Source organism: Glycine soja, chromosome 17 (assembly GCF_004193775.1).
Source record: "Glycine soja cultivar W05 chromosome 17, ASM419377v2, whole genome shotgun sequence".
NCBI classification, from domain to species: Eukaryota; Viridiplantae; Streptophyta; class Magnoliopsida; order Fabales; family Fabaceae; genus Glycine; species Glycine soja.
The window spans coordinates 5,331,190-5,355,440 of NC_041018.1; the positions used below are offsets into that span (position 1 = coordinate 5,331,190).

Sequence of the window (24,251 nt, forward strand, 5' to 3'; positions counted from 1 at the left end):
TTTCGATCAATATATAGTTTGAATGCGTAATGAGTTTAAAATACTACTAGTAAGAGAGAGACTTCTCAAATCTCAATGACAGAATTTACTATAAATTGAAGCAAAGAAAATGCTATCTTTATTTTAACATTAGAACTTTATATTAAATCCAAAAAGATATTAGGATTCACTTGTTTAAAATTTTTACAAAATAATTATGTGTTACATTTTTTAAAATTATAAAGTAAAATTTTCAACTTTGAAAGATATTATTATAACAACTGTTTTTAGTAGTATATATTTTTTATAAATTACATAATAATCATAAATTTTGTTGAATAAAAAGGTAATTTCAATTTTTAAAAAAAAACTTAAACAAACAATCCCTGAACGTATGACACGGATCACATGTCATAATCTCATCATAGATTTCAAGTCTATTGCTAAATCACAGCAATGCTTGGTTGGGAAAACAACCAAAGAGATTTTTTTCTTTCTTTTGAAATTATATGTTTTTCCTGGCCACGCAATGAACGAGAAAGGACAAAATTATCATTATGCGTACGACACCACCATTTGTGACTTGGTAATTGCAAGTCCAATCCAACTTATTGCCACCATCTGCTTGTGCTCCTCGTCTTTGAAGTTGCGGATAATGCCATTGATGTTTCGTATAATATCCCTTTATCAACTAAGACTAAAGTTAAACTCAATCATGCAGCATTGCAGTGCAAAGATAATCATCATTGGTCCTTCGATAAGCCTAAACATGCATCACAATTGAAAGGGATAGGCAAGTTTATACTCATTAAGAAGTTGCCTCACTTTTTTTAGATTTAAAATACTAGTATAAATTTATCCTTATAAGTTACTTTTGATTTGGATTACTGAATTTTAAAACTTCAATATTTAAGTTCAATAATTAAAAAAAAAATGATCCCTTGTACTATGAAGATGCCAAAACGTATGTTGTACAAGTTATTTTGATCCCTTGTACTGGGATTATAATTTTTTGGGATGAATGTCGATATATTGAAAGGACTGAAGCTAAAATAAATTAAAATAGAATAAAACTATAAAGCCAAGGAAAAATTCAAATTTAAAGTATGAAGATCAAAATCAGAATTAAAGTAAATTATAAGAAAAAAAAATGTAGAGGCAAGAATGGGAGATCTAATTTGTGTCACAAAGCTATTTAATTTGTTTTCTTCATGCATTAGATTAGTTCTTAAAAATTTTAAAAAAGGTAAATTTCATATTATATTTTAATAATTGTCAATTATTTTAGTATATGAGATTAATATCATGGGGCAATCAATTAAGTTATTATTAATTTAATCGTTAAATTTAACAATTATTAATCAATTTAAAAACTAAGATTATATTTGGTTTTCCATTCAGTTACCTTGAACGTGCATTTGTGTTACGTTAAACTCACTTTTGTAATTTTCCATTTCTATAGGTGTGTTTGTATTCATGTTTGCTTCCGTTGAGCATAAATACTTGCAACCGATTTCCTTTAAATGTGGATTCAAAATTAGAAAATTCATATTTCGCTTCAAACCAAGTTTCAAATAAAAGTGATATCAGACCATTAGAGTAGCTTTTAAAATTTAAATTTCTAAATTTTTGTTCATTCAAACTTATGTCAGTTAATTTAATCCAGATATATATTCTAAAACTGTATCTGCTTCATTATTCCAATTGTTTTTCCTAAAAAAATGTTTTTATTTCTTTAAGATGACGCAATTCATAATACATGTATCACATAGTCTAATGGAATTGCTTAAATAGGTGTTTTACGGTGTGAATTATTGTAACTTATAACTCCTAATACTTGTCTTTGATTATTATAAATTGGAGTAAAAATAAAGTTGGATCTTGATATATGTTTGGTTTCATAAACTAAGCACACTAATCAATCTTAAGGACCAAAATATAATTGTCGGAGCACTAATCAATTTCAAATTTGTTTACTCGTTTCTTCCCACTGGCACCTGTGTCGATAAGTATTATTGATATTTATTAAAGAGGATGGTACGTGGAGAGAAGGGTTAGGTGCAAAAATTACAGCAGACAGCGGCATCCAACCGTTCCCGTGACCGTATTAACATCAGCCATCAATGGGTTACTATTAGACCACTTTGAATACTCCTTCTTCTATTAAATGCAAACCCCTTCATGCATCCACTACTCCCTTGCCTGCTAATTTCTGCTAACATTTCCAATTCAACTCCACCAAGGACCAAACTCTGGAGAACCATTCCAATTTTTTGAATTTGAATTTTCATTTCCACCCATTATGAAGGTTATATAAATAAGGTCCCAGATGTGCATTTAATACAGGACCCAAACCACTGCTCACTGCTCACCTTTTCCATAAAGATACATTCATGGCCTTTATTAAAGTTGACATTATTTCCCCCCACGTCATTTTCTTCCCTCTTGGATAAGTGATGCAGAGTTTCCTACTACTTGCTAGAAAAATTAAATTGATTACATTTTCACATGTGAAAACATGCACTGGATTTTCGGTAAGTAATTTTGGAATCAACCCTGAAGGAAAAAGGACCAAAGCCATAATAGAAAATATGTTGAACCAATTTATAGTAGTTATTTACAGTTGGCATCGTGTACAAAATATCCAGTTCTGGGGGGGCTTCTATGTTTGACTTTCGGTTGATCATGTCATGTATCACTAGAAATGGTTAATGTCCTTACATTAGAATTCAACACCAAACTTAACCAAAACAAATGAATTCACCACCAAAAGCAATTTTAGTTTGAATGATTTATCGCATTATTGCAAGAACATATATATCTGCTGGTAATAAGATTAAGAGAATTGGAAAAAATTTACAAAATATTACAAGATTGCAGTATCAAGTGAAAACTGAAACGTAAATATTTGACTGAGAAATCACCGAGGAGGAAACAAAAAAAAAAAAAAAAACTTTCTTCTGCATTTTTTTACCCTCAACGTAGTGGACTCATATTCAATGGAACAGCAACAAACTCAAAGCAGAAACACTGTATTAGGATTTCCCAACTCATCTCACTTTTCCATCTCTCTTGCACCTTTCTACCACTAACATTCTATTTTAAACAAATTTAGATTCCAGAACTATAGATAAAGGAAGCAAAAAAATGGATCAAAGAAAAAAGGGGGTAAAGAAAGAGGGAAACTAGAGGTTGGAAGCAGAGTGAACAACCTTATTCTGTCTTCCTCCTGTGAGCCAAAGCAAAGTCCTTCTAGCAAAAGATGGCGCCCTAGCTTGAGAAGAATCTAGACTATAACAACTCTGGTTTTCGTCATCATAATCGAACTCACTCCCTCCTCCATTTTCCCACTTCCCAATATCCATCTCAGAAATAGTACTCCTTGTATCAAACTTGCAATTCTTGCCCTTCAAGTCATCATCATCATCATCATGAGCACTACCAGAAGCAGCAGTAACAACACTCGACTTCGCCGGGAATCGAAACGAAACAGCCCTTCTAGACGAATCCGCCACAGAATTTGGCTTATCCTTCTTCCCCCTAAGCCAAATCTTTGATATAGAAAAGCTCTCCTTTCTGCTCCTTCCAATGGCAGCAGCACTGTTCCCATTACAAGTTGTGCTTGAAGTTGTAGCCCCAGTACTAGTAGTAGCATCATCCTCAACTATAATAGTTGTTGCATCAAACCCTGCAAACTTGAAATCCCTTCTGGATTCACAGTCACATTCTGACATTGCAGGCCTGTGCCCTGGTGTCAAAGGCAAACCAGACTTCTTCTTACTTGATTGCTTCTTGATTGGAGTTCTTATAGGTACTTGCAATGAAGAACTCTCATCCATGACATAAGCAAAAGACCCCATAGAGAAACACCTTCTAGCATCCACGTTGTTGGTACTAGTACTACTACTACTCCCTTCCCCACCTTCACCTCCACCATCCACACTTCTAAACTTCCCCAGCTTCACAGTAACAACTTTTTCCACACCATTCGGCACTGTTGGATCAGGAATTTCACTTAACAACTCACCTGATTTCATCAAATCCACACGGGTCGATCCAAATTCACTATCTCCACGGCAACCAAGGCGAGAATCTGTGGTCATAACCGAACTAGTCCTTCCAACAGCAGCAGAAGCACCCACTCTTTCGGGAACGATTTCCCTGGAGCTCTCACTACTCCCAGATTCAAGGACAAGAACAATAGGAGAACATGCGTTGGTTGCAGAGAATTGATCAGGGAGCAAGCTGGCTCTACAAAGAGGACAAGTAGAGTGAGACAAGAGCCAGGTGTCAATACACTCCATGTGAAAAGCGTGGCTACATTTTGGTAGCAACCTTAGCTTGTCCTCAGGCTCAAACTCACACAAACAAACGGCACAGTCAAAAGGGTACTTCTTGAGCCCTATGATGGCCTTGTAGAGGAACACAGGGAGTGTGTCAATGAAGGACTGGTCAACCCCAGCATCATGGAGGTGAAAGAGTTGCTGCAATTGGCCTTGGAGAGCGGTGACATTGTCCAATTCATCAGGCTCTCTAGTTTGGGGTCTCCACAGGAATCTAACAAGAAGGTGCAGCAAACCAGAAATGAAGAAAACAATAGCCAGAATTATGATGATCAGAAGGATGCTTGGACTAACCTTCAAGGCCCTATCGTTCAAACTGAAACTATCAGATCGAACAGTAGTAGTGGGTGGGAATGGTGGGTTTGGCTCTGAGAGAAAATATGGTGGCTGTTCTGGTGGCCTATGACCCATGTTGCTGAGTCAGAGAAAAACTCACAAAAAAGGTTGCAACTTTTTTCAGGTGCAAATAGGATCACACAGTTTTAAGACACCATCTTGTGCCATAGACAAAGGGGGGAAGTGAGAGTACTATTTTTATTTTCCGGTTGGATGCTAAAGAAAAAAAGTGGCAGGGGAAGGCACCATGTAATGAAAGAGCAGTGCTTTTTGATGGAGACAAATGTTTACCTCACCTTTTGTTTTTTCTTGCTTTAGATTTGAGTCTGGAAAGTCAAAAAATATGAGGTGGGAGTGGGAGGAGGATGAGTTCCTTTTCCTTGGACCAGGGATTTTAAAGGGGGTGCTCGACAAAGAATATTATAATGATTTGCAAGTCTTGATGAACAATTTTTGAATGATAATGACACACAAATCTGTCACCGTGTGAAATTTATTGAGATCAGATTGGACCTTTGAACAAAAAATCACCCTCCGGCATAACTAGCGGTTGCTTCTTATTGGTCATGATACAGTTACTTCAACATTTTTCAAATTAGTGGATTTGTAATGTAAGAAAATAAAACTAATAAATACTTATACAGTAACTCATAATTAAATTAATAAATTCAAACTACTTTTATAGTACTTTATTGCAAAATTATTAATTAAACAAGTTAAAATGATAAAATACTTCTCTTGATAAAGAAATTCTTTTTTCAAAGAGTTAAATATGGAGTAGTTTAATAGTGTAAAAGTTTTTCATAATCAATCAATTAGAAATTATTGTTACTATATTTTTAAAATAATAACTATTATAAAAGTTAATAACTTTAAACTAAACTAAAATATAATAATGTATAATTAAATGAGTGTATAAAAAATAATTACGCCGTCATAGTTATTTATTCTAAGTATATTTATAACTTTATTTAAACGGAATGTCAACAAATAAAAATGTTATTAAAAACGAAATTAATACATTTTAGCTTTTTAAAAAATAAAGTAAAACACACAGAAACACAGGCACAGCCATGGAACTTTCACGCTTGTAATAGTTAACGTTAGTCCTGCTAGTTGACTTCTATAGGGAGCCTTACCCGGCATCAACCCCAATGCCCAATTAATGTTCCCGAATTAAGATATGCTACTACTTACTTCTAATTAATTAATGGATGTCAGAAGAAAATAATACTCGTATGCATTTGCTTTGGTGTGGAAATGTGAACCCCGATAATATATTTTTCCTCATTTTCCTATAGTTTAACGTTGGTTATGATTCTGATTCACATTCTTTTGGGTTCTTCTATTCCGTTTCCAATCTGAAATGCAAGGGTCTGGCCCCATGGCTCAAGTGAATAAAAACAAAACAAAGGGCTGTAGGGAGGGAGAGACACGAGACACATGGAAATTAAGAATTGAAGTAGGAGACATAGGATACGGTAAAGTAAATAAAACAAACAAATCAGTAGCCTAGAGGGTGAGCTTTCTGGAATCCATAATCTTGGAAAGTGCCCTCTTTTTCTATTTTATGTTTTCAATTTGTCTTTATGGGGATTTCGTACCCAGCTTCCTTGCTGCATAAAGCGGAGCCAGTGGTTCAACTAATTAAACACTCCTCTAGAACAAGGCTTTTCCCTTTTCACTTTTCCATTGAGATCCCAGTCAACGCACTATAACGAAATGCATTTGAACAAGTGAAATGCGTGACATGACATGTAATTGATGTAGTAATTTTCTTTTGATATGTTTTTCAATTTTCTTGCCTTTTTATTTCATTTTACACAATTTTTTTTACAGTAGTGCTCATTAAGTTTTTAGATAAGATAAGAAGTTGCTCCATAAGAAAATGTCACGTGCATTGGTCAAAGTTTTCAGTAAAACTTATAAATAACCTAACAATAAAGGAACGCAACTACGCAAGCAATAAATGAAACCATTACTTACATTTTACTCATAAAATAAGTCATGTTTTTCGCTAATTATTTCACCAATTAACTTCAAAATAAAACAATGAAACGTCCTACTACTACATATTTCATCCCCTTTTCACTTTATGCTTATTTCATTCATTATAAATAGTTTCATTTTAATATAAATTTTGTTGATACGAAATTTAAATAACTAATAGTTTATTTAATTAGATGATAAATTAAATACACTTGTTTGACAAATATAAAATATGTGATAATCAAATTTATTTCAATATCATCAAACATTTTTCACATACCATATTCGAAATTGTGCTTGATTTGATACCTTATTACTTTTTCATTTTTATCCCTAGTCACTTAATAAAACTCTTAATAGAGTACTTAGTAAGTTTGTTTACCAAATAATGTGCTAAGTACTTTTAAATTAACAACTTAAGAGTTAAATTGTAATTTTAAGTTAATTTATCAACTCATTTGGTAAGAAAACTAAATTAAGAAACATATAATATTATAAGATATTTTTATCAAATCTTAAATAATATATTCTTTATTTAATTATTTTAATATCCTTATCGAAGACAATCGTTAATCTTTCCCTCTCAGAAGTATACAAACAAAATGTCCTCATCATCGATTCCTTAAAACTAATTTGAAGCACCACCGAGTAGATAGTCCTTCTAGGGATGATGCATGAATGTTTTTATAGATGCGTGGAGCTAGCGTGTGCCTCGGCCTGCTATATATGCTTGAGGTTCTGGGTAAGCAAGGACGAAGGTTATTATCATATTTAAGGGAATGAAGACAGGAAAGTGCCAGCAACATTTAAGTTTCAATTGACTCTTGGGTCAGGAATTAGCTACACTACGCGTCAATGTCCATAGATGACGTGAAACCCCTTGGTCCCATTCCCAAGTTTATTGACACGTACGTGTGTTTTGGAAGCTCCTTCTTAATATTGTGTTCGGTAGTAGGGGCCAGTTACTCCAGACGTACTCAGAACTCAGCTAGCACCAAGTAGAAAAGATCAAAACTATATATATATATATATATATATATATGTCTAGCAAAGTCAAGTTGATAAATATTCTACTAAATTGAATCATTGATGCTTGCATTGCATGTTTACTAGCTAGCTAATAGATAATCGTATTGGTGACCAGGTTATACTAATTTCATCATTGTCTTAGTAGTAACTTAAGTTTCTGTTAAATATTAATAACATCAGTTGCGGTCAAAAATTCTTTTTTAAAGGAAGTTTACTAGTATTAATCTCTTGAAGATGAAATAAATAACTTCACAAGACTATATTAAAAAAAAAACGTGTCGTATATCAAAAATTAAAAAAGAGTCGCTGGCGCCATGTATGAGGAATTAAGGGCGGAAAGCCTATCATAGTATCATCAATTGTATAAACATTAACAAAATAAGAAAAGTTATGTCCCATAGAAATAATTTATAAGTACAATAATTTTGAGCCGCTCTACCTTCATCTAAATTAATCTTCTTCCTTTCTTATTGGACAAGGACTGAAACAGACTGATGAAGAAGAGTTTTTCTAGACTATGGCACATTTCAGTCTTTTAGGATCGTGTAAATATATAAGACAATCATGAGTAATGTCACCGGTCACTTCATTTAGTTATTTAGGTATTATATTTAGTATTATTGAATTTGAAGTAGTTGCTGAGTCACACATACGAAAGAACCAGTACAATATGTCTTATGGGCACTAGTTGGCTCAACGCATTTGGTTATATTCAGTTAATTACGTACGAATTTGATGATGAAAATATGCTGTGTGGACACGTGACTGATCAGTCCTTTTGATGATGAAAAACGCTGAATTAACTATATGATGTTCTTTCAATATTCAATACTTTATACATGTTACAATCCAACTGCAACATATTTTTGGCTAAAAAAATTTGCAACTTGCTGGGAAGTCTGTGGTATCAGTCGACAAAAAGATAAAAGTGTGATCATAGGTCGTTAGAAAAAAAAAACAACTTTCAAAATCGTTGAATAAATTAAAATCAACAATATTTGGATTAATTGGAGCCAGAGATGAAAGATCCTCGAGCTAACTAATCTAGTCAAGCTTGCTCCTAATTATTAACTACTTGGTTGTCCCATGTGTGTATTTGTCAAATATTAGGAATAGCTAGCCTCAAAGAAAACCAAATTGAGTCAAAAAGGAACTAACTTTGGAAAACAAATGAACACTAGCATGCACGAGCTCCAGTCAATGCCCTGTGAAATATAATAATAACCCTGATGATGACAACGGGTGTATTCATAATTTAAGGGTATCGTGCAGCTACACCCTACAAATACAGGGGAATGTGAACGCTGATGCGCGTGTGCCGGCAGATTCATGTGTTTTTTTTACTTACTCTCTATGCCTCGTGCTATTTATTTTTCAAAGTAATATATATTTTTTTGAAAAAAAATACTATAACAGTAAGACATTTTTAACAAAAAAACTTATACTAAAATATTTAAAATGTAAATAATGGATTCGTTTAAATATTTGAGTGATTTACTAATAAATAAAATATTGTAAAAATCAATAATATTTTTTTAATTTTCAAAATGATAAATATTTTAAAATAAATTAAGATACCTATGATACTTTAATAATATTATTAGGTAGTAAAGAATAATGTTTGGACTTGGAGTTTTGTTTTCTGTTATGTAGGCTTCCGTTGTGGTGTGGCTGGGCCTGACGGGATCTGCTAGAGCGCAGCGTGAGACAACCAGCCAGGTGCATCCAAATCCCAAGACAAAGTCAACCCCTCCTGTCACATCATTTTTTTTGTTTCTTTTTGTTTTAGTGCATAAAATCATAAATAAAAAATAAACATAATTAGCTGCAATGTAAAACAGTATGCAAACTTTTCCTCTCCAATATTACATTCTCGGTTACGTTTGTAAAATTAACAAAAGAAAAAGTTAGATAATTGTCAACGCATTACTTTATATCCCCACTCTTCTTTTTTCTTTTTATTCACAAAAAAAAATAACAGTGCCAAAAATTTGAAATTAAATTAGAGATTTAAGTTACTTTTTTAAAAATTAATCCGGTTAACTCTAATATAAATATCTGGTTTTTTTAATCCGAGAGTATCAGAGTTGGCCCCTCAATGGTTTTAATAGATGTTTTTTAATATGCAGAGATTAAGAATTAACTCTGTAATTACATATTTAAGAGATTTATCAAATATGCCAGACAATATCGGTGATATAAATATATTGTTTAAAATTGAAACTAAGTTAATTATCATACAATTTACCATTTTTAACAGTAGTCAATGTCATATAAATTATCTGCTTTAATTAAAATTAAGTTAATTAGATAAAAGTTATCATTTATAAAAGTAATCGAATTAAGTATGATATTAATTTTTATCATAACTAATTTGATTAAAATTAAAAAGGCTAACTTGTGTTATCATACATTCAAATTTTAATAAAGAGTAATTTATATCACAATTAAATTATGTTTTTGTTGTGTATTTTGTTTTTCAATTCACCTTAACATGATTTTGTTATGTATTTGTGTGAAAAGAGTATTTTCAGAACAAAAAAAATTAAGCACAGGCGAGGTGTAAATAAAATTTTTTGGGTCAGAATAAAAACACTCTTGATACTTTTATGGACAAACAGGCCCATATAGTCAATGTTCCTAGAATTTATGGGCGCGGAAACTACGTAGGTAACGGGCGTAGATAAAATTGTGCCTTGATTTTTCATAAATCAAATCCGCTTCAAGTTCATTTTTGAAAGCCAATTTCACACTTTTTTCTTCAGTAAATATCTCATGGGCCACGGATAGTTAATGTTCCTATTAAGGGAAGAAAATGCTCCTACAATTGCAATATCTAAGAGAGTTTTTTTTTTTTTTTTTTTACAATAATCACACTGACATACTACCTTCAACCACTAGTTGGATCTTAGTGGTTCAATATCTAAGAGATATAAGGTATAATTGATAAAAACTAGTTAAAATCTAAAAATTAAAAGCTGAAAAAATTAATTGATAGTTAAAACTTGGTTTATTAATGATTAAAGTAACTAAAAAAAATGTAAAATGACACATTTAAAAGGATAATAAAAAATTAAATAAATATTTTAAAAATAAAAAGAGAATAAAAACTTAAATGTGTCATTTATGTTATTTTATATTTTCAAAGTTACAAACTAAATGAAATGTCTGTTAAACATAATCTTATCATGTTTTGTTAGAAAATAATTGAAATTTCTTATCATGTTTTGTTAGAAAATAATTGAAATTTCTTGTTGAACATAATATTAAAATCTAAAAGCCAGTATTTTAAGGTTACGTTGAACGAGACGTTAGTTTTTAACTTTTTTATTAGCTGAATTTTTTGATAAATAGATTTTTTTATAGTTTGTGAAAATATATTTTTTTTAAAAATAATATCCCCAAATCAGTGGTGATACGATCCGACTATATATGTTTTAAATATATATTAGTCGGATAATAATAATTAAAATTATTAAATAACAACATAACATAACAATGATATATCATTTAATGACAATGTATTTTACCGAAGGAGATATACCCAAATCTCACAAATATATTTTATTGTTTAGAGGAAATCTCATAAATATCCGTTTTTACGTTTATATTATTTTTTAAAATATAACAAGTTTAGACTTTAGATCACTCGAGTTTATCTGAATTGATTAAAACAAAAAGCCATTAATTCAAGTACCACTTTGTCATAGTTTTCCAAGTAGGTTATGTAGGTTGAAAATCATACTTAGAGGGGAGAGATTAAACTGACCTTTAGGACTTTGATGCTAATGCAGTTTGCTACTATGTGCTACTGATGATTTAGCTATAGACACATGTCATGCTTGGAAAGGTTTCACGCTTCGAGCATAATGGAGGTCGCAATCATTTTGTTTCTTATTGAGTGGACTCTTTCCATCCCCATGCACCAATTTTTCATGCTTGAGTTGAGTATGTAAAAGTAACTAGGAGTATGTTGTAAGTTGTAAATACTATTCAATCATTATTGGATGTTGTTGACCAAGTGTGTCTTAGGAAAAATTTATATATATAAAAACAAAATGTCTTATGGTGTTCATTTAACTTAACTAGAGTCAAATGGGATGCAGCACTGGAGAGAAGGTAGGTCGTGGAGTGCAAGTTTGAATTTTTTATTAAATTTCTTCAATACTTTTCAATACATTGAACTGATCGAAGAGCATGAAAAGAAGATTTTTATAAAAAAATTTAGATTCTCACGTGGGTATTTTAAAGCATAAAATTCATTGCTGACATTATTTCTGTTGTTTAAGCAGGAGGATAGGATAGCTTTTGCTTCTAGTTTTTAAAGCTCACTTGAACAACTAGGAAAGTTGCTATTATAAGTTGGCGTTCCAGAAAACATGAAAGGTTACTCTTTTTTTAAATTAATGTCTGTTAACAGACTAATACGGAAGTTTGAGTTTTATTTAATCAAATGTTGTTGTTTGTTTGAAAGGACTAATATTCCTTTCAACTTAAAATATATAAAATGAGTTCACTGCCATGTAGTGAAAGTGTAAAAAAAAAAAACAATTATAATGTCAATTAATAAAAAAAATTTATCTTTTTATAAATTTGGAAATATTTATTTTAAAGTAAACAAATTTATTATGATGAGATATAATTAAATAATATTGTAAAATATAATTACGTTACGTTGCAACTTGCGAGTGTATTCTAATTAAACTTACATAAAATTTAGAATTTAATTGACATATATTATTAATGTAAAAATTATTTTTTTAACAAATTAAAAATCAATTTTAATATAACTTTTAAAATAATTATAATGATAAATTTTAAAAATTTATCCCAACAATAACTTATGATTAAATAGCAACATAAAAATTCTTTACACTGTATATTATTTATTCTAAAATTCAAACTTCATTGTCAACCACGTATCCTTTGAAGGCCAACACGGCAATGTTATATCTTTCTAAACAAATATGAATATTTTATTAATTATTTGGAGTATCCTATATATATATATATATATATATATATAGACACATGAATTTGAAATTTTGACAAAGTATATCAGATCTACAAAAAATTATACAATTTTGTTTTCAAGGAATACAATTTTAAAGTTAATTGATAATACTTTATAATTCCACTTTATTTTAAACACTTGATCGTTATTGAAAATATAAATACGTAAATATTACTATTAGATTATATATTTACAAATATTTAAATATATATAATTATTATTATTTTGATCAAGTATATATATATATATATATATATATATATATATATATATATATAGTATGATAATATCATATATATTAATGATTAAATTCGAGTATAATTCACTTTTACTAACAATTATTAAAAGCATTATTTTAGTGAATTTGACACTTAATATTCATTGACCAATCTGGCTGGCTATCAATTTTTTCATTTATGTGATTGTGGGTGTAGCTGTTATGTTATTGCCAATAAAAATGAAACAAGAAAGATTCCAACTGTCTAGACACGATTGGGTTAGACAACGCATTACAGCCCTAAGTACCCCATCATTCGTATCACAAAATTGGTGCCACTCCACCGCTTTTTGCCTCCTGTTTCCTGGGGCTATTATCAATTTGTTCATGTTGTCATGCCATAAGCATAATTATACTAAAACCTTCCAAAGGATGAACCCAATGTCAATGCTAAAGTTAAGTAATTAAGTTGAATTTTTTTCCGTCTAAATTACATGTATTTTATATTGAAAATAATCATCATCGAAATGATAATATTATTATGCTTTATAAAAGAAATTCTTTAAATATTTAACATAAGAACATCTTTAATGCATGTGCTTACATGAATTACTTAACTTTAAGTAAAGTTGCTAAGTTTTTTTTCTCAAGAGAGTATGAATTTGTAAAACTTACAAAATTATAATAAGTAACTCATATAAATAATTATATATTATAGATATTCTAATCTTTTGGTGTTTTTTAGACACCATTAATCTTTTTGTAACATTAAAGATGATCTACGTGTCATCACGTTGGGTTGCTTAAAATTAAATTTTAATTGCTTATGAGTAATTTTTTGTTATTTTACTGAAGTTAACTCATTAGTTGCTTAAAATCGTATATCATTGAAGTAAAATATATATGAATTGCTTAACTAAAATATAATATTGTAGGAACTAATTAATATAAGATAAATAATTTAAAATAAATTACTTAAATTACACCCATTAAAATATTCTAATTAATTAAATTAAAATAATGTGACACCAATTCATTCAAACACTTGATAGTTATTTATTTCGATTGTTGGACCTTCTTCTCGCTGTCAACTATTTTTAGCTTTGCATCTGTTTTCATTTTCCCCACTTCTCGCTATATTTATCTAACAAACTAAATTATTCCTCACTTAAATTGGACATTCTCTCCCAAATGGGCAATCAATTAGTAATAATATTCCACATGTAATTAAATCAAAACACAATCAATTCGGTGTTAATAATATTTCATGTAATTAAGATAGGTGTTTGACCCCTGGGTAAAAAGTAGTACCACCTTTGAGGCCTCGATCTGTGTGTGGTGTTTGATAGAGCAAACAGTTATAAGGAATTCTAATTCTTCCACCGCAAAGGGAGGGGACAACGAAAGAAACGACACAACTACCAAGTTGACTCATTAATAATATCCAATCATGGTGACACGCCTTTTGTTGTTGCCTCAAGAAGCTGAAACTTGCCTTTTCCAATTACATCTGTCACCCTTTTGGATATTCCATCTATCTATCTTCTTAGGCATTATTTTTAGCAAATTGCCAGTTTAAGCAAAAGAAATATCTTTTCCCGTTTTCATCGTTGTAATTGGTTTTGCATCTGTTGGGGGCTGATGGTGGAGGTTTGATGCGATCAATCCTCTCCCAGAAAACCACATATTGCCCTTCCGGGTTTTCATCCTTCCGAGGTTAAGGTTGTGGGATTTTCATGCTTATGTGGGTTGTGTAATTTGGAAGGTGATTAATGGCAAATGGTTATTCCTCAAATGATTGTTTGAAAGGAATAGTAGAAAATTGGTGTCTGTCAGGTTCACAGTATCAGCTTGGCAAATTGAAATAGAATAGAGATTTTTCCCAAGGTACAAAGAATTTTTTTTTTGTATGTACCGTAGAATAATATTTTTGTTTTGTTGTTCGGTTTCTCGAAGTTCACGAAGAGTTGAACGAATCTGTAAAAAAAAATTATTTTTAATATTTAAATTAACAGTTTGAGAGTTGGCAATTCATTGGTTGCGCAGAGTTGAAGAGTTCTGGACAAAACTTCCGGAACCTGTTTTCCATCTCTCTCGAAAATCATGTGGGGCTTTGACTGTTACAACCAATTCCTTGCGATGCTTGAGAAAATTTGATTTAGTTGTTGTTGGTTGTTTTGGTGAATGCAATGATCCATTTGACAGAGAACACGATCTGTCCAACAAACCTTTTTATTATTTCAGAATTTTCGGATTGTTCAAGATTTGATGACTTCATGTCGGGGGTGTTTGTCCAAAAGGGAATTTGAGGCCTTTTGATGAGGCTGTGAAGGGACCCCTGCTTCGAAATTCCTGAATAGTTTAGTCAATTGTGTTTTTTGTCGTGATTTCTAAGGGACATGAAGTTTCTGAGCATTGTGGGAAATTCTTTTGGATGTTCTGCATCCGGTGAGCGCCTAGTTTCTGCAGCAAGAGATGGGGATATTCAAGAGGCCAAGGCCTTGTTGGAATATAACCCTCGTCTTGCTAGGTATTCCACATTCGGAGTTCGCAATTCCCCTTTGCATTATTCTGCAGCTCATGGCCACCATGAGGTAATTGATTCAATGCACTCCATCTCCTTGTATCATGTTTTGCAATTCTTTTCAAAATATACCTTGTCTTTTGCGTTGATGTAGATAGTGAATCTCTTGCTTGAGTCCGGAGTTGATATCAATCTCAGGAACTATCGCGGTCAGGTAATCCATGTTGTTTTGTTTGAATGTCTCTAAAATTCAATTCACAGTATCTACATGCATGTCACATGAAAGGGCCATTTCTTTTACTTACTTTTCAAACTTTTTACCATTAACAGACTGCATTGATGCAAGCTTGTCAACATGGTCACTGGGAGGTGGTTCAGACCCTGATTATATTTAATGCCAATGTATGATCGTTACTAACAACAATTTTTGTTGTATATTTTGATAGCAATCAGATAAATTCTTGAGTTGTAAAACATTGTCTGTTAAATTGAATTGCATTGCAGATCCATAAAGCTGATTACCTAAATGGAGGTACTGTCCTTCACTTGGCTGCTTTGAATGGCCATACCCGGTGCATTCGACTCATCCTCGCAGACTATATACCTAGCGTCCCTAACTTTTGGAATGCATTACAGACAGGTGATCATAAATCAATCTCAGAATTTGATCAAAGGTACTCTGTCTGTCACTCAAAGGTCCTTTTGCATTCTTCCGCTGTGGCAATGTGTTAATTTTGTCTTTAAATGGTTGCTTGCATACAAAGTGGACTCTGCGAGGTGATTAACAGAACTGCTGATGGAGGCATCACTGCTCTGCATATGGCAGTATTAAATGGGCATGCTGAAAGTGTGCAATTACTCTTGGACTTGGGAGCTTCTGTGTCTGAGGTTACTGTGGAGGATGGAACTACCATTGACTTAATTGGTAATTGTTTAGCATTTTCTAGTTCATGCGATAAAATGATGTCAAATATTTGCTTTGGAAAGTCCGCATTTATGAATAAGTAGATTGGCATTTCTATTATCTGCTGATTGATTTCATACCCGTTCCTGTTCCTCCCTATTCTCTATTTTTTTGCTTCAATTTTTTGGTTTGTTATGAAACCTACATAGCCAGGTAATTTCTCACTTAAATTTCAACGTTTCCATTTCTCGTTTCTTGAATACATATACGATTTGCTTGGTTGAACTGAAAATGAGCAAGTGAAAACTTTATATTGAAAGGTACCACAAAAATTTGAAACTAAACTACAACGCACTTACATTCTAATTCCAAAACTCATGACCTCTCCTATAGCTTCAAAGTGAGCTGAAATTATATTTTACTCGCTTTCTATGCAAGGACCATAGATTGTAAATCAAAAGCTTTCCATATCTTCCACATTATTTTCCTCTTTATCTTTTAAGCTTAGCCTTAGTGTTCTTCCATCTCTTTTTAAACCTCACCAGTATCGAATATACATACATTTATCAAATTCTATCATCTAGAGATTTGGGCTAGATGTTCCTTACTTCTACTATATAGGAGAAAATTCAATTGCTATTCGCCCATCAAGTGTTCATGTTTAAAGTTGACCTCCCTTGTGCAGAGTACACTTATAAACTATAACACAGATTAAAAGATATTAAGAAATTTGAACATATTGCGTCTGGTAACTTTGGGCTAATTTAATTAGTTTCACCTCTAATAACTGTTTGTCTATACTTGTTTGCAGGTTCTGGAAGCACTCCACTCCATTATGCTGCATGTGGTGGAAATCAACAATGCTGTCAAGTGTGTATCTATTTTCCTTTCGAAGAAAACTATACTTTTGCTACTGAAAGTATATTACTCTTCCTGCTTGTCAGCATATTGAAGTTCCTTTTTTTTTTGTGTTATTGTTTGGTTCAGCTGTTGATTGCCAAGGGTGCCAATCTGACTGCTGAGAATGCAAATGGGTAGGTATCTACATGTCTGTTACTTTTGATGTGTGATGACTTTATCCTACTAATTGCCTGGCATGGTAGATATAAATATCTAGGCTTTTATATGAAGTTGTGCTGTAAAAATTCGTCTCATATCCTTTTTTTTGTCTTTGATATTAATAATTGGAGTATTGCATAGCTTATCACCTTGAAGTTTAAATGCCATCTCCATCACTATATTAGGAATTGTATGTAGTATTATCTGTTTGACATGCAATAAAAATTCGTCTCATATGCTTGTTGTTTTTTCATTACAACTTGAATTGAGGATCATAGTGTTCTCTGGCTGTAATCTTTTCAAGAATCCTTTGGTCTCTGCTCTCTAATCGCAATAAAAATCAATTGAACCGTCAAAACTCAAAAGTATAGTGCCGGTAATGCTATGTTGAATTTGAACAAAGCAACTTGAGATTGATGTTGTCTAAAACTTGCATGTCTTTGATGGGTTTAAAACATTTGGGTTTACCCCTATGATTTTTGTTTTGAAGATGGACCCCCTTGATGGTTGCTCGTTCGTGGCGTAGAGACTGGCTTGAGGACATCTTAAAAACACCTCCAGAAGACCCCTTACAAGTTCTTCCTTCTCCATATATATCTCTTCCACTTATGAGCATTGTGAGAATTGCTAGGTAAGTGTGTCAGTCCTATCCTCTTATCAATTCAACCAATTTCTTCCTATCAGGGCGTGTGTAATATATTTGGTGCTATCTCCTTTGCTCCTCATTGGGAGAACCAATTGAAAATTTATGCTTTCCTAGAAATTAGCATCAATTTATTTTCATAAGCACAATTCTTTCCATTAATTTGTCCAGTCTGCCCTGACTTCAAATCAACTAGCAGATGGATTTGTCTTATCATGCTTTGAATGCGGTGTCTAGCCTGATTTTTCAACAGTATTTATGGAAGGAATTTATATTTCATTGATGGTTTGTTATATCATTATGTTTCTAAGTACACACGTTAAGTGTTTTTCAGTTCATTAATTTAATTTTGACATCCATTATCATTGACATCACTGGGAAACTTGCTTTGATCTTGTTGTAGTATACACCAAATAGGGATATATTTGGTCAAATTTTTTCTTGAGTGCTCTATCAAACAATCTAGCCTTATCTTGTTCTTACAACAAATTAGCTTATTTTGTGTAATTATCAAGTTATTCATTCCATGAAAGTAGGCACACTACCAATACTTGTGTATACATTTTTCCACAGCAAATGCCACATCTTGAGATTACATAGCAAAATTAGCATAAACTTGTATCAAAACTTGAAATTGTGGTGTATTCAAATTATTTTTAATGTTGCTCCTCCCCGCTTTTCGTTTCTGTTGTGATCAACCTTGACAGAGAATGTGGATGGAGGACAAGTGATTTAGCACCATGCTTAGATCCATGCGCTGTTTGTTTGGAAAGGAAATGTATGGTTGCTGTAGAAGGTATATATATACTCCTCTTAAATTGACAAACAAACGTATGTATTTTGTTTAGCATAAATGCTGCACGTATGGTATGCAATTGTAGAGAATGATTGAGCCTTTTTTGAGCAAAAGGTTAGTGTTATGGTTAAATTTTTGCTGTGGAACAATATTATTTTGTAGGAAACATAACGTAATTACCAGACATGAAAGGCCATATTCTCAAAATGTTCTAGTTTTAGTTTATAGTCTTTTAATCTTAACTAACACGTTTATATGTATAAACAACAATCTTCGATATGGTTTTTTGGATTTTATAAGTGGTAGCTCCTAGAAATGATAAATAATGGTTCACTTTATACGGGTTGCAATTGTGTGTACTCATGAATTCAATACTACAGTTTGGATGGTGTGTTCCAATGTGCTATTATAGAAATTAGAAACAGATAAAAGCCATGACCCTAGTCCCTTAGGATGCTTGTGATGTTAGATCAGTAATTGCTAGCCTCGAGTTAATGTTTTGTGGTTTCATGCATAAATCCATACATCTAATGGTGATGCATGCAGGTTGTGATCACGAGTTCTGCACACAATGTGCCATGTATCTTTGTTCTACAAACTCTACCTCAACAACCACAACAGGCCCCCCAGGTTCAATTGCTTGCCCTCTCTGCAGGCACGGCATAGTCTCATTTGTGAAGCTTCCAGACGCCAGGCCTTTACATAAGGAAATGCAAAGGACATCAAACTTGTCCCTAACATTATGCACATGTTCAAGTGAGGTCTTGGGAGATTCCAGTGACATGACCACCCCATTTTGCAAACCAACTTCTTCTCGTGGATCCAAAAGTTCTTCCCCATCAAGATCATTTCGCTCCATGAGTTGCCAAGGGTTCCCCTCATTCAGAATGAACCCCAGCCTTTGCTTGGGAGCAGATGTTAGCCCCTCCTTAGTCCCTTGCACTGTGAGCAGAAACGTTAGGAACCACTTGGGAAGGTGTTCTGGTTCCACTTTCAGACGTTCATCTTCTCAAACAGAAAGAAGGAAGTCATCATGGTTTTGTTCCCTCAATCAATCTGTTGCCACAGGTGGCAATAGATGCTGATTACATTTTGCTCTTTTCATCATCCTTGTTATATTATACTCGTGATTCCAAATATCATCCACTGTTCACTACATTGACTGTAAATACCAAAGCCCAATTAAATTTCTTTTTTGGCAACATATTTCACAACACAATTTTTGCAAGATTCATGTTTGGTGCTTGTAAATGCAAACTGCTCAATGTGAAATTCGTGACTTACATAATTATCAATAGCAAACCTGTAAACTATTTAAAGAAAAATCCCACGGTTTGTGATCAATAGTATATCATACGGTCTGCTTGAAAATTGGACCAAAGACTAATGGTCTTTGCACATGGAGAAAGCCACGGGTGACGATGTTAGGTGTACGTCACAATTTCATTAAAGTTGGCAAAGGGATCAGAACTCAGAAGCTCAGAACCTAAACACAGCATTGATGCCTGAATTCAGTTTTCAGTAAAACAATAAATCTGTGCCAGCAGGGCTTAGTAATTATGGGCAACAATTGGACCCACAAGCCCACGTGCAGATATTTATTACTACCACCGTTGGTTAGCCTCTTTACGCAGAAATTGCATCCTAAATAACATAAAAGCTAAATAGATCGAAATAAGCACAGGATGTTTCCAGTTTACCTTACTCGAGTTCTGACTTTCTTCACGTATGTCTTTATGTTTTTCTACTTATTTCCGTTCATTGTATTACCCGTCCTCAAACAAGTTATTACAAGACCGTACTCATTTCATCACAGAAACATATTATACAATAATGCTTTCTTCTGTGCTTGTAGACAATTAGAAATATGATTTACAGTAACAAGTTGAATATTATGTACGTGAATATCAATGGAAAAACTGTTCTTAATTAACAAGCGATCATGTATGTGCGTTATTTAGATAGTGCAGCTTCTGCTCAAACGTAAAATGTAAAACAACATAAACAAAAGAAGGATCATAAGAGAGAGATCTATCTGCAAATTTTATAACATCGTCATATATATAATGACAACGATTACACGGAAATATCACCAAATCACTTGATTAAAGCTCAGGAGGAATAACTAAAATTTATTAAGATGGGAGTGACTACCATGATGAGAAGAAAAACTTAACCTAAAAAGAAGAAAAATAGTGATTATACTAAATAAATAAAGATAAAAAAGTCTTGCAAGATCAAGAAAAAGATAAGCAAAGAAAATAAACCAACAAAGAGAAGATCAAAATGAAAAACTGAAAAAAAAAAGCTCAATCAGGATATCGCCATCAAAAGTCAAAACCCTATTACAAGCTTCATTCTCCATATGGTGCAGTAGAGAACACCAAGGAATCTCGTTGCACTGCACCGAGACGGTAGTAGGAGGAGATGCTTGATGCCATTTGTGAGAGATTCTTGAGCAGTTAGGAGGAAGAGCATATTAAGAAAGAAGTGACAAGTTTGTAACAAAATGTTACGTAACGACAACAAGGTGATGTTTATAGGCGTAGCTGTGATATGATATAAAAGGGCAAGTGGGGGGTGCATTGCATGGTGATGAGAAGATTGATGGAGTTTATATAGTGAAAAGAGAATGAGAAATAAATGACAATAGTGGACTACTGACATTCCAAAAACGTTGTTGTTTCAGTGAAGTTTGAAGAAAAAGGAAGAGGTTAGTAGACCCAAAAAACTGTGAATTAATGGGATTTATTAAAAAAACCCTTTTTTTTTCCTTGCTCTAGCTCTGTCTTTCTCTGATCCCTCACAGCGAGAAGTCTTGGTTTGAGAGAAGAAAGGATAAAGTACAGTGCAGTGACAAGCAACGTGACTTAACCATATTTCTCTGCCTCAATCTTCTGTTCTCTAATCTTTTACCTCCTCAGTCACGTAAATTCAAAAGGCATATATACGAAGCATGGGAATTCGGACTCAAATTTCCAATGAAGGGAAACAAGTTAAAAATAGTATGGGGCCTGCAATCAATTCTCTCACAGGGTAAAAGTGAATATCAATCAAACATATATACGGCCCAGTGCCAACTCTGATGACAAGATAAAAATTAACAGAAAAAAAAAAAAGACACCCTCTTCGTCCAATCGACTAATTTTTACCTTTACTTTTTTATTTATTATATCTCCATTTTTTTCCTTCCTTTCCTTTTTATTCACATGTCAAATATTATTTAAGGTTCTATATTAGGAAAAAAAATACTACTATTTACAGTTTTATACACTATTCCCAACAAATCACCTCACATGCTATCTTCACTAATCAAATATCAAATCAATTTAGGTATATTCAATTATTTAACTACCACTAATTAATTATAGTTCTTGAGTTTTATATTTCTCTCCTAACCATTGTCCTCAAACCTAATGGGAATATAAATTTATCTCTCATTCCGTCTTTGATGGGTCGGGTTTTTCGTATCTCGTCCCGCCTCCAATATATTTATAAAATTCTAAAAAAAATGTAATTTTACATAGAATGAAAAATATAATTTTAAATATCAATCATAACATATTTTTAGATTATACATGACAACATAAAATTCAATCCAATAATTTTATATTTTAATGTGTTATATATATGTAATGATATTTTTATAAATTAATTATTAGTATAGCGTGTTTGGGGATGAGTTCGGATCGAATATTAATAATCTTATTCTTGATCCCGAATCTTACTTTGTTTGTTGAGAAAAACCTAAATTTGATTTCGACCTTAATCAATTCAAATTTTTTTTCATCAAAATCGAGGTGGGCCCACGGATTTGGGCCCATTGTCATACCTAGTGGTAATTAAGTATATTTTTCTTTTTATCATAAGTGGCAAGTATTGATATATTGTTAATTAAACATTTTTAATAGTTCGTTGTCGACAACCATAAGAGATAAATATATGTGTACAAATATATAGGACGAATAATAGTATTGACCTAGTTTGCATGCCATGCATGATGCATGCATTCTCGCACAAATCAAGAAATAACTTTTGTACGTTTGTTGTAGACATATTCAAATTGAATTGTTATTTGGATTCAGTTAATATAATTTTCAAAACATACTTTAGTACTATACGTGATTAGTTAGATTTTTTAGATTAATAATCAGTTATGGATTCAGTTAATTAATTTTCAAAATATATTTTCATTAATAACATGATTAAAAAAAATGTTGTAATAGGCAACTCACATAAGACCATGTGTACACATTATTGTAATACTGTTAGTGTTTGATAAGTTATATATTTACCAATTAACATGATACGGTATAGTTGACACATAATTGTGTTTGGTAAATATGTGATTAAAGGTTTAATCATCGTCTGTATATATTAAAAACATTTGAGAAAAAAACTCGTATCTCCAAAAATAAAGTCTGCCTTTTGGCCGAGGAATACTCAAAGGCTGTATATATTTTGAACCAATAATTTAGTCATTATAGATGAGAAAGAAGTTGATATAATACATCGGTTTCAGAGCTTTTACTTCCCACAATGACTTTTATACAGATGAGATGACCTCATTCTCTTAAAGGATTTGCAAGCATCCTGATGCATCAACTTGGAGTTTTCAGCAGCCAGAAGTCCAGAACACTGCATTAACATAAATGTACATTGAAATCTCACTGCATGTAACGGCATAAGCTTTATAAAGCACGAACCTCAGAACCTGATAACATGCAGAGGTCATACAATGATAACTCCATGGGGCTTCGCTTTTGTTCCGTCCAAGATGTACATGGGTGAGTGCATTATAAACTTAGATTTTAAACGGTTTTGAATTCATAAATTTAATTTAAAAAAATATAGCCGTGTTTTTAATTTTTTTATTATGATTTTTGAATGAAGTAATCCTTATGGAATGATGATTAATTTTTATTGGAGATCCATAAACACATAAGGTGGATATTTTTCTTCATGTTGGTGTTGTATTTTTAGTTTAACTCTTATTAAAATAGTCAATTCATTATAAAACATTATATAAAATTTTCGAATTAACAAGAAGTTTCTTTGTCTCACATTTAACCAAAATATTAACAGTTTGTTTTGTTCAGGTACAAAGTTGCTGTGAAGTCTCGCATTCAGCTGTAACATGTGAAAATATTTTGTTTTGAAGAAAAAAATTATTTCAAGACAGCAACTAATTTCTTTTGGGTGGACATATGTAAGAGTTCTAGCATGTTATTTTTTTTTTATAAGCTTCTAGCATGTTATTATTAGCGTTCTATTTGATAGTGTTTGCATTTTACCATTCTACCACTTTAATTTCTATTTTCCAATTTTTTAAAATTAGTTTATGAGAGGAGATATTTTAAAAAAAAAATCACTACTAACATTTGAAAAAAATTCAACCAGGATTTGAGCCAAATTTGA

At 32.2% G+C, this 24,251-nt stretch overlaps 2 protein-coding genes across 2 annotated transcripts; one reads left to right on the plus strand and one right to left on the minus strand.

Moving 5' to 3' along the window:
* Positions 1 to 2,784: 2,784 nt before the first annotated feature.
* LOC114394187 (RING-H2 finger protein ATL13-like) lies at positions 2,785 to 5,112 on the minus strand. Its single transcript, XM_028355824.1, has one exon. The coding sequence runs from the start codon at positions 4,731 to 4,733 to the stop codon at positions 3,165 to 3,167; it is 1,569 nt and encodes a 522-aa protein (XP_028211625.1). The 5' UTR covers positions 4,734 to 5,112; the 3' UTR covers positions 2,785 to 3,164.
* A 9,110-nt stretch (positions 5,113 to 14,222) lies between these two features.
* LOC114393656 (E3 ubiquitin-protein ligase XBAT32-like) lies at positions 14,223 to 20,158 on the plus strand. Its single transcript, XM_028355033.1, has 10 exons — positions 14,223 to 15,501; positions 15,586 to 15,645; positions 15,762 to 15,833; positions 15,936 to 16,105; positions 16,196 to 16,356; positions 17,147 to 17,205; positions 17,323 to 17,369; positions 17,885 to 18,025; positions 18,745 to 18,833; positions 19,380 to 20,158. Exons 1-10 carry the CDS (start codon positions 15,307 to 15,309, stop codon positions 19,916 to 19,918), a joined length of 1,533 nt encoding a protein of 510 aa, XP_028210834.1. The 5' UTR covers positions 14,223 to 15,306; the 3' UTR covers positions 19,919 to 20,158.
* Positions 20,159 to 24,251: the final 4,093 nt, after the last annotated feature.

Excerpts from the sequence above, each read along its gene's own strand:
- LOC114394187 (XM_028355824.1), bottom strand. The coding sequence starts at position 4,733 with ATGGGTCATAGGCCACCAGAACAGCCACCATATTTTCTCTCAGAGCCA.
- LOC114393656 (XM_028355033.1), top strand. The coding sequence starts at position 15,307 with ATGAAGTTTCTGAGCATTGTGGGAAATTCTTTTGGATGTTCTGCATCC. Across the intron at positions 15,646-15,761 it reads TCAGGAACTATCGCGGTCAG|ACTGCATTGATGCAAGCTTG; the intron begins GTAATCCATGTT and ends TACCATTAACAG. Across the intron at positions 16,106-16,195 it reads ATCTCAGAATTTGATCAAAG|TGGACTCTGCGAGGTGATTA; the intron begins GTACTCTGTCTG and ends TTGCATACAAAG.